This window comes from Rana temporaria, chromosome 7 (assembly GCF_905171775.1).
Source record: "Rana temporaria chromosome 7, aRanTem1.1, whole genome shotgun sequence".
NCBI lineage: Eukaryota > Metazoa > Chordata > Amphibia > Anura > Ranidae > Rana > Rana temporaria.
Window position 1 is genome coordinate 9288081 of NC_053495.1, and position 16727 is coordinate 9304807.

At 45.7% G+C, this 16727-nt stretch overlaps 1 protein-coding gene across 1 annotated transcript; it reads right to left on the bottom strand.

Annotated features, from left to right (window-relative positions):
* Positions 1-3052: 3052 nt before the first annotated feature.
* On the bottom strand, positions 3053-8896 carry LOC120944801 (ghrelin). The gene is made up of 4 exons (XM_040358589.1): positions 8700-8896; positions 6832-6915; positions 4577-4682; positions 3053-3182 (listed from the first exon to the last, which is right to left on the bottom strand). The coding sequence occupies exons 1-4, from the start codon at positions 8811-8813 to the stop codon at positions 3145-3147; spliced, it is 342 nt and encodes a 113-aa protein (XP_040214523.1). The 5' UTR covers positions 8814-8896; the 3' UTR covers positions 3053-3144.
* Positions 8897-16727: the final 7831 nt, after the last annotated feature.

Genomic DNA, 16727 nt, shown 5'->3' on the forward strand with positions numbered 1-16727 from the left:
TGGCTGAGGACACGGGTCGGCATGGACACCCTGACCGGTCTGCAGCTATACAGCCCCCATACACAACAAATTGCGATGCTTTGTGTATTCTCACACCTTTTTAGCAGAACCAGTGTAACATTTTTTTAGCAGTTTGAGCTCCAGTAGCTCTTCTATTTGATTGGACTACAACAACCAGCCTTTGCTACCTATGTGCATCAATGAGCCTGGTCTGCCCATGACCCTGTCACCGTTTGGCTGTTTTTTCTTCCTCCAACCACTGTAGACTGGGAACAGTTTTGGTGATGCTCTGACCTAGTCGTCTAGACCAGTGGTCCTCAACCCTGTCCTCAGTACAGGCCATGTTTTCAGGTATTCCTTTATCTTGCATGGATGATTTAAATCAGAGTCTATTAGCTAGATTCACAAAGATTTACGCCGGCGTATCAGTAGATACACCGTCGTAACTCGGAATCTGCGCCGTCGTACATTTAAGTGTATTCTCAAATTGAGTTACACTTAAATGTAGCTAAGATACAACCGCCGTCGTATCTTAGCTGTCTAGTTCCGCCGGCCGCTAGGGGCGTGAACGCTGATTTACGCCTAGAATGCGTAAATTAGCGAGATACGCCGATTCACGAACGTACGTGCGCCCGTCGCAGTAAAGATACGCCGTTTACGTAAGGCGTTTTCCGGCGTAAAGTTAGTCGAACAAATAGCTGGCCTAGCCAATGTTAAGTATGGCCGTCGTTCCCGCGTCGAAATTTGAAAATGTTACGTTGTTTGCGTAAGTCGTCCGTGAATGGGGCTGGACGTAATTTACGCTCACGTCGAAACCAATACGTCCTTGCGGCGTACTTTGGAGCAATGCACACTGGGATATGTCCACGGACGGCGCATGCGCCGTTCGTAAAAAAACGTCAATCACGTCAGGTCACGAAACATTTACATAAAACACGCCCCCCTGTTCCACATTTGAATTAGGCGCGCTTAGGCCGGTCCATTTACGCTACGCCGCCATAACTTAGGAGGCAAGTGCTTTGTGAATACAGCACTTGCCTCTCTGACTTACGGCGGCGTAGCGTAAAGACGATACGCCGCCTCAACATTAAGCCGCCCTACCTGAATCTGGCCCTATGACTTGGTATTTTGGATGGCTATCTTAGATAAGAGAAATTCCCAAAACATGGCTTGTTGGGGGTATTTGAGGACAGGTTTGAGAACCACTGCATTATAGGATATCACCTTAAAGTGGTAGTATACTCTGTACTACCACTTTAACCTACAGGTGAGCCTATAATAAGGCTTACCTGTAGGTATAAAGAATATCTCCTAAACCTACAGGTTTAGGAGATATTCCCCTCGCAATGTGCCACTGACTGCAGCGGCGCATTCGCAGTGGAGATCCTCGGCTAAAGGCCCGGCAGCCGCCGGACCTTGCCGGGGTGAGTCTCCCGCGCGCATGCGCAGGAGTGACGACATCGCCTATCCAGCCAATCACAGCGATGGAGCGGCGATACCCGGAAGACACGCCGAGGCAAGACGACATCTCCCTCGGCGTGGACCAGGTAAGTTCCTCTCGCCTCGTTTCAAGGTAAATATTTCATAATGAGCTAGTATGCGGTGCATACTAGCTAATTATGGCTTTTGTTTTTCAGGCGTTAAAAAAACGGCGGCGGGTTTACTACCGCTTTAAGACCCCTTTCACACTGAGGAGTTTTTCAGGCGGTACAGCGCTAAAAATAGCGCTGCTATACCGCCTGAAAAACACCTGCACTGCATACTCAATGTGAAAGCCCGAGGGCTTTCACACTGAGGCGATGCGCTGGCGGGAGAGAAAAAAAATATGCCAGCAGCATCTTTGGAGCGGTGAGAGGAGCGGCGTGTATACCGCTCCTTCCCATTTAAAACAATGGGAAACCGCAGCAATGCGCCTCTGCAGAGGCGCATTGCGGGCGGTATTAACCCTTTATCCGCCCTAGCGGGGGTTAATACCACACCGATAGCGGCAAATCCGACGGTATAGCGCCACTATATCGCCACCGCGCCTCCCGCCCCAGTGTGAAAGGGGGAAGTAAAGCTTGTTGGAAAAAAAAAAAAAAACCTGCAAGGCAAAGGCATAATACCATATATACTCGAGTATATGCCGAGGCACCTAATTTTAACACAAAAAAATGGGAAACGTATTGACTCGAGTATAAGCCTAGGGTGGGAAATGCAGCAGCTACTGGTCTTATAAGAGTGTCCCCGCCAGTGTCTTATAAGACTGCTTTCACACTGATGTGCTGCGGTTTACCCACACCGCGGGTGTAGTGCAGTGCACCTGTGTCTGTCCTGCGGGTAAGCTGAACTTTGTCATAGACTCCGCCTGTGGCAGAAGCCGGCGTTGTAGAGGAAGCATCGGCTTATGGGGCTCCGCAGCCGCTTTCTTCCTCTACCACTAGCTTCATTCACAACACTGATGCTGCGGTTTGGCGCGTCGGCAACCTACGATCTGGGCTTGCCAGCCCTCCATTCCAGAGCAGGAGGTCGCGGGCCACATCAGAGGGCTCCGCGGGCCACATGTGGCGGTTGGCCACCCCTGGGCTAGCTAGGTCATCACATCGTACGTTCATAAAACACTACAGGGTGGATCCAGCAGCCCCTGACTTCAGTAGAGTTTGGGAGGAAAACAATCCAAGCTTCTGAAAGTCGCACGACATGGACCTCAACTCACATCAAAGTAGTAAAGGGACTACTTTGAAGTCGCACAGATATGAATGGTTATCGTTGGGAATCATTGGGGGGTGCGACTTGTCATGCGACTCTGATGTGGAAAGCTGCAGGAAAAGTCGCACAATTGTGAAAGGGGTCTTAGTCTGCGTTAACCTGGACGATACTCTGGCACCCGGATAAACTGTTTTCATTGGTCTCCAGCAACGATCTTCATTCTGTTAAATTGCACTGGAAGAATAATAGGAAGCCATGTAACCCCCCCCCCCCCCACCAAGGATAGAAGAGAGGTACATGATGAAGATCTGGGGTGTTGGCCCAGCGTCCGCTACATCCCACAAAACGCAAATCACACAGCTTCTGCCATCAATATGGTTTTATTTCCGGGTTACACAGAGATAATAAAGACACATAGATGGGGGAGAGGCATCAGAGACGATCGGATTTTCATTCTCATTGGCTCTGAGGATTTTCATTCTTGCCCTCTGTATCTGGAAAGGAAGAGGAGACAAGCTGAATTTCATACACCGGCCACCAGGAGGAGCCCCCCCACACACACATAGAGACGTTATTATTGTGCCCATTGTTAGTGGGGTAGATTCAGAGAGCAATTACGCCGGCGTATCCATAGATACGCAGCGTAATTGCTAAGTTGTGCCGGCGTATCTACTTTCTGTATTCAGAAAGCTCGATACGCCGACTGTAGCCTAAGATACGACTGGCATAAGTCTCTTACGCCGTTGTATCTTAGGGTGCATTCTGACGCTGGCCGCTAGGTGGCGCTCCCGTAGTTGTCAGCGTAGAGTATGCAAATTGCATACTTACGCCGATTCAGAAACGTATGCGCGCCTGGCGTTCGTTTTTTACGACGTTTGCGTTAAGGCTTTTCCGGCGTAACGTTGTTCCTGCTATTAGGAGGCGCAGCCAATGTGAAGTATGGACGTCGTTCCCGCTTCGAAATTTGAATTTTTTACGTCGTTTGCGTAAGTCGTTCGCGAATAGGGCTAGACGTAAATTACATTCACCAATAGCAATTTTTCCGCTGACCTCTAGGTGGCTCTTCCGTTGATTTCGGCGTAGAATATGTAAATCACTAGATACGCCGATTCACGAACGTACGCTTGCCCTTCGCAGTAAAGATACGCCGTTTCCGTAGGAGGTAATCCGCGTAAAGATAAAGCTGCCCCCCTAGGTGGCGTAGCCAATGTTAAGTATGGCCGTCGTTCCCGCGTCGAAATTTGAAGTCGTCCGTGAATGGGGCTGGACGTGATTTACGTTCATGTCGAAACCAATACGTCCTTGCGGCGTACTTTGGAGCAATGCACACTGGGATATGTACACGGAAGGCGCATGCGCCGTTCGTAAAAAACGTCAATCACGTCGGGTCACCAGTCATTTATATAAAACACGCCCCCCTCATCCTCATTTGAATTAGGCGCGCTTACGCCGGCCCCATTTACGATACGCCGCCGTAACTTAGGAGGCAAGTGCTTTGTGAATGAAGCACTTGCCTCTCTGACTTACGGCGGCGTAGCGTAAATACGATAAGATGCGCCGATCTACGTGAATCCAGCCCTCAGGCTGCTTTGGAAAGATAAATGAAGCCATCGGTGATGATCTGATGCACCTGGAGGTTCACTTTGGCTTAGGTCATGGGGTGCTCAACCTGTGGCCCTCCAGCTGTTGCGAAACTACAAGTCCCATGAGGCATTGCAAGTCCCTGACAGTTACAAGCACGACTCCCACAGGCAGAGGCATGATGGGAATTGTAGTTTTGCAACAGCTGGAGGGCCTCAGGTTAAGCACCCATAGCTGATGGAAAGTCACAAACAGCCCCCCCCCCCCCGGTGATTGGCGGCCCACAAAACGGGTGCGACGTCCTTACCCTGTGCTGACCCGAGAGGGAGGAGGGAGTACAGGAAGTCCTGCACCGCAGCCCTCTGCTTCTGGAACTGCTCCTGCGTCACCTTCATGTCCAGAGGGAAGGTCACCTGGAAGACAGCAAATCAAGCTTAGCGGTGGTGGGCGGGGCATGGCGGTTTGTAGGATGTACACTTGTGCTGCCAAAATAACCGACTAAGGCCAAGTTCACACCTATGCAGTTTGCTTTTTGTGGCACGTTTTGCGTATGCGTTTTTTGATGCGTTATGCGTTTATGTTTTTTGTTTTTTTTGGTCATTTTGTTGCTGGGCAGATTAAAAACCGTGGCAAAAACGCACTACATGCTTCTCTGCAGCTTCTTCATTAAAGTCTATTTAACCTTTTTTGCGCTTAACCACTGGACCACCCATCGTACGTATATACTGCGGCAGGGCGGGCCGAGTGGGGCGAAACAATGTACCTGTACGTCGTTTCGCGCATGAGATACTGTGGGCGTGCCGTATCTAAGATCGGACACTTTTAGGACCACTGACATTTATACAGCGATCAGTACTATAAAAAATGCACCGATTACTGTGTAAATGTCACTGGCAGGGGAGGGGTTAACACTAAGGGGAGATCAATGTGTTCTCAGGGAGCTGTTGGGGAGCGCGTGTGCGGCCCCCCGCGGCCTCGACGTCCGCCGGTAACCCGCGATCACTCCACAGAGAGGCAGAACGGGGATCTGCCTATGTAAACAAGGTTTAGACCCCTTTCACACTGAAGCATTTTTACAGCGGTTTAGCGTTAAAAATAGCGCTATTAAAACGCTCTCCATGCATCTCAATGGACCCTTTCACACAGAGTCCTGCAAGCAGCAGCTTTTGGGCACTGAAAAAAAAACGCTCCAAAAACGCCCCTCTCCATTGAAATTAATTGAAAGCGCTGTAAAAACGCCTTACCTTTCACACTGAGGCACAGCAAAACGCCATAAAACGTTATGGTCTTAGGCTGGTTTCACACTGAGGCGTTTTTACCGCGGTTTTATAGCGGTACCCATTCATTTCAATGGGAATATGCGTTTTTACCGCGTTTTTACAGCGCTATTTTGGGCGCACAAAAGTTGCTCCAAAAAAGCGGTATGCAGGACTTTTTTCAACGCACAGCCAGCCAAACGCCTCAGTGTGAAAGGATAGACAGTGATACATGGGGGGCGTTTTAACTGCGGTATTTAGGCAGTAATTTTAGCGCAAACACGCGGTAATAACGCCTCAATGTGAAAGGGGCCTTAGCGGCGCTTAACCAGCGTTTTTTAGGCGCTGCCAGTGTGAAAGGGCTCTGAAAGCACTCGGGGCTTTCACATTGGGATTGCAGATGAGGCTTCGCTCGAAAAACGCCCCAGTGTAAAAGGGGCCTTATAGCGCAAAAAAATAAAACCGCAGAGGCGATCTAATACCACCAAAAGAAAGCTCTATTTGTGGGGAAAAAAGGACGCCAATTTTGTTTGGGAGCCACGTCGCACGACCGCGCAATTGTCAGTTAAAGCGACGCAGTGCCGAATCGCAAAAACTGGCCGGGTCCTTTAGCTGCCTAAAGGTCCCGGGTCTTAAGTGGTTAAGGCTCCATTCACAAGTGTACGACTCCAATGCGCCAACTTTGGATGGGTGCGACTTGCATACGACTTTGGCTTTGACCGGTGATAATGGACAACTGTTGCATTGTATAACATTCAGGTACAACTTTCATGCGACTTTTGAGGGTTAACATTGAAGTCTATGGCCCTCAAGTTGCGTGAAAGTTGGACCGAAGTAGTACATGAACTACTTTGAAGTTGCTGCAACTTTAACCACTTCCCGCCCGGTCCATGGACAATTGACCCCCAGGAAGTGGTTGTGAAATCCTGACTGGACGTCTATTGACGTCCTGCACGATTTCATGCCGGCGCGCGCGGCGATCGGTGATGCGGGGTGTCAGTCTGACACCCTGCATCTCCGATCTCGGTAAAGAGCCTCCGGCGGAGGCTCTTTACCACGTGATCAGCCGTGTCCAATCACGGCCGATCACGATGTAAACAGGAAGAGCCGTTGATGGCTCTTCCTCACTCGCGTCTGACAGACGCGAGTATAGGAGAGCCGATCGGCGGCTCTCCTGACAGGGGGGGGGGTTCGCGCTGATTGTTTATTTCAAGGGGTATGAATACTTTTTCTAGGCACTGTAGTCCCTCCGCAGCTGGTTGTAAAATCGGGGATTCCAATCATGAGAATAATAGAGAATACTGACCCCGATCTCTTCCTCGACCAGGTCCTCCTCCGCACCCCTGCGATTCATATTCCTGTGTCTCAGCTTATTTTGCGATTGTCTCTCCTGGACAAAGAAAAGAAAACAAATCCATTGTCAGCGCCGACGTCTTCAAAATGTAATCATTTCAGTTTAACCGCTTAAGGACCGCGGCACGCAGATATATACATCTGCAGAAGGGCACGGCTGGGCACAAGGGCGTACAGGTACGTCCCCTTTAACCACTTGACAACCGCGCCTATTTTGGCACTTCTCTCCTTCATGTAAAAATCACAATTTTTTTGCTAAAAAAAATTAATCAGAACCCCCCAAACATTATATATTTTTTTTAGCAGACACCCTAGGGAATAAAATGGCGGTCATTGCAACTTTTTTTTTCTCGCACGGTATTTGCGCAATCATTTTTCAAACGCCTTTTTTTGGGGAAAAAATCATTCATGAATTAAAAAATAACAAAACAGTAAAGTTAGCCCAATTTTTTTTGTATAATGTGAAAGATGATGTTACGCCGAGTAAATAGATACCTAACATGTCACGCTTTAAAATTGCGCACACTCGTGGAATGGCGCCAAACTTCGGTACTTAAAAATCTCCATAGGCGACGCTTTAACATTTTTACGGGTTACGATTTTCGAGTTACAGAGGAGGTCTAGTGCTAGAATTGTTGCACGCGCTCTAACGCACGCGACAAAACCTCACATGTGGGGTTTGAACGGCGTTTACAAATGTGGGGGCGGGACTTGCATTCGTGTTCGCTTCTGTGCACAAGATAACGGGGACAGGGGCGTGTTGACTTTTTTTACTTAATTGTTTTTATTTTTACACTTTTTTTTACTTTTTTTTTTTATCACTTTTATTCCTATTACAAGGAATGTAAACATCCCTTGTAATAGGAATCAGTGTGACAGGTCCTCTTTACAGGGAACGACGATCAGTGACGTCCCATGCTAAGCCACGCCCCCCCACAGTAAGAAACACAAATCAGGGCACACTTAACTCCTACAGCGCCACCTACAGGTTAACCCCTTCACGGCCAGTGTCATTTTCACAGTAATCAGTGCATTTTTATAGCACTGTTCGCTGTATAAATGACAATGGTCCCAAAAATGTGTCAAAAGTTTCCAATGTGTCCGCCATAATGTCGCAGTCACAAAAAAAAAAAAAACGCTGATCGCCTCCATTACTGATAAAAAAAAAACATAAAAATGCCATAAAACTATCCCCTATTTTGTAGACGCCATAACTTTTGCGCAAAACAATCAATAATTATTGCGATTTTTTTTTTACCAAAAATAGGTAGAAGAATACGTATCGGCCTAAACTGAGGAAAAAAAAGTTTTTTTATATATTTTTTGGGGGATATTTATTATAGCAAAAAGTAAAAAATATTGAATTTTTTTTAAATTGTCGCTCTATTTTTGTTTATAGCGCAAAAACTAAAAACCGCAGAGGTGATCAAATACCACCAAAAGAAATCTCTATTTCCGACGCCGATTTTGTTTGGGAGCCACGTCGCACGACCGCGCAATTGTCAGTTAAAGCGACGCAGTGCCGAATCGCAAAAAAAAAGTGGCCTGGTCTTTAAGCTGCATAATGGTTTCCGGGTCTTAAGTGGTTAATAATAACCCCCAGCACCAGTGTCATCATTACTAACACCGCCCCCCCCCCCCCTCAATACTGGTGGTCACTGAAAGTTACCCCACAGAGGCTCTATCACTAGCGATCAAAAGGGTGCGACTTTCATAACAGAGAGTGGCATTTGCGTTTCGGTGGCTCTTGGCCAGTTGGGGGGGGTTACTCATCAAATATGTTTTAGCCCCCCCCCGAGAATTGAGATAAATACGACTTACCGCAATCTTCTGCATGTCGGCCGGACTCAGGAAGGTCAATCCAGCCTGGGCCTCCTCCGCCCACAGCAGGCAGAACAAGACGACCCCAAAGATGGCGGCTTTACCAAAATTCATGCTGAAGGTCCTGGTCACCGGCGCCGCCTGCGAGATGAAACTGCGAAGAAGAGAAGCTGCTGCCGGTGAACCGATTCGGAATAAAATCGGTAGTAATAAAAAAAGATTGAATTGTGGGAGAAAATAGCGCGCTCGTGACCTGGGGCCGAAGCTCCGTGACTGCGGGACCCAATCGCCGTCGGTGTCCCGCGATCGGTCCCCGGAGCTGAAGAACGGGGAGAGCTGTGTGTAAACACAGCTTCCCCGTTCTTCACTGTGGCGCTGTCATTGATCGTCTGTTCCCTGATATAGGGAAAGACGATCAGTGAGGTCACACGTCCAGCCCCGCCCCCCTACAGTTAGAAACACATATGAGGTTACACTTAACCCCTTCAGCGCCCCCTGTGGTTAACTCCCAAACTGCAATTGTCATTTTCACAGTAAACCATGCATTTTTATAGCACTTTTTGCTGTTAAAATGACAATCGTTCCAAAAATGTGTCAAAATTGTCCGAAGTGTCCGCCATAATGCCGCAGTCACGAACAAAATCGCTGATCGCCGCCATTAGTAGTAAAAAAAAAAAAAATGATTAATAAAAATGCAATAAAACTATCCCCTATTTAGTAAACGCTATAAATTTTGCGCAAACCAATCGATAAACGCTTATTGCGAATTTTTTTTAACAAAAATATGTAGAAAAATACGTATCGGCCTAAACTGAGGAAAAAAAATGTTTTTTTATTAATTTTTTGGGGGATATTTATTATAGCAAAAAGTAAAATATTTACTTTTTTTCAAAATTGTCGCTCTATTTTTCTTTATAGCGCAAAAACTAAAAACCGCAGAGGTGATCAAATACCACCAAAAGAAAGCTCTATTTGTGGGAAAAAAAGGACGCCAATTTTGTTTGGGAGCTACGTCGCACGACCGCGCAATTGTCAGTTAAAGCGACGCAGTGCCGAATCGCAAAAAGGGGCAAGGTCCTTAACCTGCATAATGGTCCGGGGGCTGAAGTGGTTAAGCTGCACCGTAGACTGAGCTGTCCACCCATCAGATGCGACTTACCTGAAGTTTCCTGTGTGAAGTGTCCCTCCTCGTCCCTCGGCTCTCTATTTATAGGGGAGAAGGAGGATGGGATTCTCGGATCGCCAGGAGGAACGCGGATTCCACATCGGAATGGCGTTGGAAACATTTATCGGTTACATTGTTCCAATGTTTGCTCCTTTGTGTATTATCACAGCGCAGAAAAGATAAGAGCCGACACTCAGCAATTTCTTCCTCTGCTTATCTCGGAGATCTCTGTTGTCCGTATTTATTCAATGGAATATATGGAGAGGACCTTTTCCTGGACCCCCCTCGTTATGTACACACAAGTAGCAATACTCTGCGGCTACAGATGCTCACCGCTCCAGCTGATTGGTTAAAGTAGGTAAAAGACCTAAATGCATGACAATCAGTTGGATAAAGGTCTGCGTACAACAACTGGCCTCCAGGGGCGGACTGACCATTTGGGCTCTCGGGCACTGCCTGAGGGCCCCATCAGGGTTGCCAGACTCAGTAAAAAAATCCCAAGATTATAGCTACCTCGCCTCACCAGTACCTTTTCAGTGTGTGTATGTGTATTCTGTGTGCATGTATACTGTGTGTGTGTGTATGCTGTGTGTCTGTGTATGTATACTGTGTGTCTGTGTATGTATACTGTGTGCGTATGTTGTGTGTCTGTGTATGTATACTGTGTGCGTATGTTGTGTGTCTGTGTATGTATACTGTGTGCGTATGTTGTGTGTCTGTGTATGTATACTGTGTGCGTATGTTGTGTGTCTGTGTATGTATACTGTGTGTGTATGTTGTGTGTCTGTGTATGTATACTGTGTGCGTATGTTGTGTGTCTGTGTATGTATACTGTGTGCGTATGTTGTGTGTCTGTGTATGTATACTGTGTGTCTATGTATGTATACTGTGTGTCTGTGTATGTATACTGTGTGCGTATGTTGTGTGTGTGTGTATGTTGTGTCTGTATACTGTGTGTCTGTGTATGTATACTGTGTGTGTATGTTGTGTGTCTGTGTATGTATACTGTGTGTGTATGTTGTGTGTCTGTGTATGTATACTGTGTGTGTATGTTGTGTGTCTGTGTATGTATACTGTGTGTCTGTGTACTGTGTGTGTATGTTGTGTGTCTGTGTATGTTGTGTGTCTGTATACTGTGTGTGTATGTTGTGTGTCTGTGTATGTATACTGTGTGTGTATGTTGTGTGTCTGTGTATGTATACTGTGTGTGTATGTTGTGTGTCTGTGTATGTATACTGTGTGTGTATGTGGTGTGTCTGTGTATGTATACTGTGTCTGTGTATGTATACTGTGTGTGTATGTTGTGTCTGTGTATGTATACTGTGTGTATGCTGTGTCTGTGTATGTATACTGTGTGTGTATGTGGTGTGTCTGTGTATGTATACTGTGTGTGTGTATGTGGTGTGTCTGTGTATGTATACTGTGTGTGTGTATGTATACTGTGTGTGTGTGTGTGTATGTGGTGTGTCTGTATACTGTGTGTGTATGTTGTGTGTCTGTGTATGTATACTGTGTGTCTGTGTACTGTGTGTGTATGTTGTGTGTCTGTGTATGTTGTGTGTCTGTATACTGTGTGTGTATGTTGTGTGTCTGTGTATGTATACTGTGTGTGTATGTTGTGTGTCTGTGTATGTATACTGTGTGTGTATGTGGTGTGTCTGTGTATGTATACTGTGTGTGTATGTTGTGTGTCTGTGTATGTATACTGTGTGTGTATGTTGTGTGTCTGTGTATGTATACTGTGTGTGTATGTGGTGTGTCTGTGTATGTATACTGTGTCTGTGTATGTATACTGTGTGTGTATGTTGTGTCTGTGTATGTATACTGTGTGTGTATGCTGTGTCTGTGTATGTATACTGTGTGTGTATGTGGTGTGTCTGTGTATGTATACTGTGTGTGTATGTGGTGTGTCTGTGTATGTATACTGTGTGTGTGTATGTATGTGGTGTGTCTGTATACTGTGTGTGTATGTGGTGTGTCTGTGTATGTATACTGTATGTGTGTGTATGTTGTGTGTCTGTGTATGTATACTGTGTGTGTATGTTGTGTGTCTGTGTATGTATACTGTGTGTGTATGTGGTGTGTCTGTGTATGTATACTGTGTCTGTGTATGTATACTGTGTGTGTATGTTGTGTCTGTGTATGTATACTGTGTGTGTATGTATACTGTGTGTGTATGTGGTGTGTCTGTGTATGTATACTGTGTGTGTGTATGTATGTGGTGTGTCTGTATACTGTGTGTGTATGTGGTGTGTCTGTGTATGTATACTGTATGTGTGTGTATGTTGTGTGTCTGTGTATGTATACTGTATGTGTGTGTGTATACTGTGAGGCCCCATAATCTCCTATTGCCCAGGGGCCCCATGAGTTATCAGTCCGCCCCTGCTGCCCTCTTATTTTAGGCGCAGTTCACATATGAGCCACATGTGTTACCCAGCAGGGGTCCGGTGCGTCCTGGTTCTGTTTCAGGTCTGATTTCAGCCCGAATTTGGGGGGGGGAGGGGGTGAATTCGGACCAAAAGACGCACAGCGTTTTTCTGCAAAACGCACCGGACCTGCCGCCGAGATTTGTGAACCGGCTCCGTAGAGAGCCGGTCAAAATCTCCTGCTATTGCGATCCAATTTGCAATGGTGTGAACCCAACCTGATGTGCCGGTTCACACGACAGCGACATGAAAGTCGGCACGACTTTGCGAGGCAACTTCAAGTCGCCTCCAGGACAGGCGACTTTGTCAGCGGCCAATCACAGAATTATCAGCTCTGTGGGAGGGGGAGGGGTTTGCCTGAGAAAACAATTTTCTCTTCCTGTAAAGTTGCTTCAGTTAAGACGGAGATCCGACTTTGCGATTCGGGCACTGCGTCGTTTTAACTGACAATTGCGCGGTCGTGCGACGTGGCTCCCAAACGTTATTGACGTCTTTTTTTCCCCACAAATAGAGCTTTCTTTTGGTGGTATTTGATCACCTCTGCGGTTTTTCTTTTTTGCGCTATAAACAAAAATAGAGCGACAATTTTGAAAAGAAATCAATATTTTTTCCTTTTTGCTATAATAAATAAATATTGGTATTGCATCCCTTTGAAGTCAATGCGGAACGAATTATTTTAGTTTCCATTGACTTCTATGGGGAAACTCGCTTTGATATGCGAGTACTTTGGATTACGAGCATTCTCCTGGAACGGATTATCGGAGGTTCCACTGTATTGCCAAAAGTATTGGGACGCCTGCCTTTACACGCACATGAACTTTAATGGCATCCCAGTCTTGGTCTGTAGGGTTCAATATTCAGTTGCAAAAAAAAATAAGTAAAGAGGGCGCACCGGCATTTTGAATTATCCCAAGTAAATGTATTGATAAAAAAAAAAAAAAACTAGATAATACTCAAACATGTGGAGAAATAACGCTTGTAAAAGCCACCTAATCATGGCGATCAGTCCTGAAACCGACAGTCTCTAGATGGCAAAGAAGAGGACATCAGGGCCACTACTGGCTTTCTCCCTGGTGTGGAGTGTCGTGCTCGCCCCCTCCCTTGGACTACAGAAGAGTCAGGACGCTCTCTACATTGCAGAGAAAGGAGCTGTGTGTTAGTGGGCGTCCTGACTCTCCAGTAGTCCAAAGGAGGGGGCGAGCACAACACTCCACACCAGGAAGAAAGCCTCGCATTACTGTGTGGAGTTACAGACAGAAGAACAGGAAGTGAGGATTTCTCAGAAGAAATAAGGACATTTAAAAGCAAAATGGAAGGATGAGGTAAGTGAAGGAGGACTGCACTGAGGTAAAGGAAGATATTTAGGGATTTTTTTTTACCTTTACAACCCCTCATAGCGTGCCTTTTTTTTTTGTGGCTGAATTTCTTTAAAGTGGATTTTCCATCACAACATTTTTTTTTTATTATTGTGCTCATTAGACCTAAAAAACAAAAACATTTTTTTTTTTTTTTACTTATCCGGAAATGCCTGTTGCTATGCAGTCCCACGAAATCTGCCTTTGGGACCACCTAGGATCCAGACATCATCTCCCTCTAATGCTCCTGGGAAATGTGTCATCATTTCCCAGGATGCAGTGCGCTACCCAATTATCACTCCCCATCCAAGACTTCCAGGAAGTAAGTGCTTGTGGGCTTCACAATGCCCACAAGCAAAATGACAACGGTGTAGATATAGTTTTATAAACTATCTTTTTTGAATATCTATGCGGATCGGCGGCGGATTGTAAAATAGTAAGTGACCGGATTTATATTATAAAAACGCAGGATGAAAGGACATACATTTAAAAAATGCTAATTGTGGTTGGAACCCCGCTTTAATTTAGCTTTAAAAAAAGTTTCACTTTAAAGTACTTTAACAATGTAAGTACAGGGGGTCTAAAACTGGTGGCCCTCCAACTGTTGTGAAACTACAAGTCCCATGAGGCATTGCAAGGCTGACAGTTACAAGCATGACCCCACAGGCAGAGGTCATGATGGGACTTGTAGTTTTGAAACAGCTGGAGGGGCTGCCAGTTTGAGACCCTTGGTCTGGGTATGGCATCTGCATCTAACTAAAAAAATAAAAATAAAAAGTGCGATTAAAACCGCTGGAACCTATTGTTTGCTTGGACCATTTTCTGTAAAATGTGAACTACGACTTTTTTTTTTTTTTTTTATAAAACCAGAAAGACTTTCAATATTTACACCAGGGTTTGACAAAATTTGTTTGGAATCTAGGAGCCAGCTAAAAAAGTTAGGAGCCAGGAAACGCGCCCCGTCTCGCCAAGCTCACGCGCAGAAGCGAACGCATACGCGAGTAGCGCCCGCATATGTAAACGATATTCAAACCACACATGTGAGGCATCGCCGCGATCGTTAGAGCGAGAGCAATAATTCTAGCCCTAGACCTCCTCTGTAACTCGAAACAAGCAACCCGTAGAATTTTTTAAACGTCGCCAATGGAGATTTTAAAGGGTAAAAGTTTGTCGCCATTCCACGAGCGGACGCAATTTTGAAGCGTGACATGTTGGGTATCAATTTACTCGGCGTAACATTATCTTTCACAATATAAAAAAATAAATAAAATTGGGCTAACTTTACTGTTGTCTTATTTTTTTTTATTTAAAAAAAAAAGTGTATTTTCTCACAAAAAAAGTGCGTTTGTAAGACCGCTGCGCAAATACGGTGTGACAGAAAGTATTGCAACGACCGCCATTTTATTCTCTATTTTTGGCACCCAATTTGCTGCTCGTCACAAGTTCTCTTTAACAAAAGACACCTTAATATAGCCGCTACTTGAGAAACAACTGAGCCATTTTCCTCTTATACTATGTTCTCCAACAGACCAATAGCACTCTTATAAGGCAAATTAAATAATCCATCTTACTCTAAAGCAGCTGACATTCTAATTCCATCAGTCCTGCCCTTCTGTGGCCAAGAGAAAGGTTTTGAGATCTTGAAAATAATTTGTAGTTGTCATTGGCCCCCCAAAAAATCAATGATTAAAAAAAAGAAAAAAAAAAAAAAAAAAAAAAAAGAAGGTCGATTCACATCGAGTTTTTTTGCCTCGCCTAAAACATCCTGCCCGCAGCTCGCGGTGAGCTGCGGGCAGGATGTTTTTAGGCGAGGCAAAAAAAAACTCGATGTGAATCGGCTTTTTTTTTTTTAAAGTCTATCCACATCGAGTTTTTTTGCTTGGGCAGGATGTTTTTAGGCGAGGCCGCGGCTTCGGCCTAGTCCGCAGAGTGCCGGTCCTACGGAACAAAAAAAAAAAAAAAAAAACAGTGGCTGCCGTGCTGCTCTCTTACCGGCGTCAGCGGGGATGGAGCAGTAATCGCATTCCAAAATGACAGTGACGGGCAGTACGAGGACCGGCCCATGTCCACCATGCCAGCCAAGACCCCACTCGCCAGGATGCCATTTCTGGTCGCCATGGCGACCGGGATTTGTCAAGCCCTGATTAACACACATTACAATAATCATTCCCCAACATGTCAATAAACCATATACTAAAGGGGAATTTATCAAGACGGGAACAGATGTGCATGGCAACCAATCAGCTTCTATCTTTAATTTTCAAAGCTTAACTGAACATGCTGAGGAGAGAAGCCGATTGGTTGCCAAGCTCAGCTGCTCCACTCTCCAGTAAATTGCCCTCATTGTATTCCGGCTTTTCCATTCGGACAAAAGAGAGACATTTTCTCGACAAACACAGATTATAATAAATCAATATTTTATTTCAGCAAATTTCATTTAATAATTAAACAAAAACTTTTCTTCTGTAAAGTGAACGGCTAAAATTTTCTATTATATGTACTGAGAGGGAATGTTTCATTTTCTCCACAAACGCCATACAAAAGATTTCATTCTGAAGAGTATTTTATATAAACGGGGTCCCTTTAAATGTGAGGTCAGACCTGCGCAGAAAGCTGCCTGCGATGTATCCGGGGGACATCTGAACCCAGGGGGGGAGGAGGCAATCTCAGCACCTCAGCTGCCATGGAACTACAAATCCCATGAGGCATTGCAAGCATGAACAGCCACACAGGCATGACTCCCAGAGGCAGAGGGATGATGGGATTTGTAGTTTCACCACAGCTGAAGTGCTGAGGTTGCCCACTCCTGATCTAAACCTTGTAAGCCGTTTTTTTTCTTTCTTACAGGCACTTGAACAAAACATTTGGCTCCATATTTGAGTTCCTCTCTTGAATTCTGATCATCTGCAGCCATATATGTGTTCCAACTGCCATTTTTGATGGGACTGAGGCCCAGCAGTTCTATGCTAACCTAAGTGACCCCCCCACAGGGGCAGACTGAGAACTCATGGGGCCCCCGGGCAATAGAAGATTATGGGGCCCCCGGGCTTACAGATGGCCACCATGCCAGGAGGCAGTGCAG

Bases quoted from the DNA above. Each gene is read 5' to 3' on its own strand.
- LOC120944801 (XM_040358589.1), bottom strand. From the start codon at position 8,813: ATGAATTTTGGTAAAGCCGCCATCTTTGGGGTCGTCTTGTTCTGCCTG. The intron at 4,683-6,831 runs GTCAGTATTCTC...GCTGTCTTCCAG, and splicing joins TGGTCGAGGAAGAGATCGGG to GTGACCTTCCCTCTGGACAT. The intron at 3,183-4,576 runs GTAAGGACGTCG...CTTCCTTTCCAG, and splicing joins CCCTCTCGGGTCAGCACAGG to ATACAGAGGGCAAGAATGAA.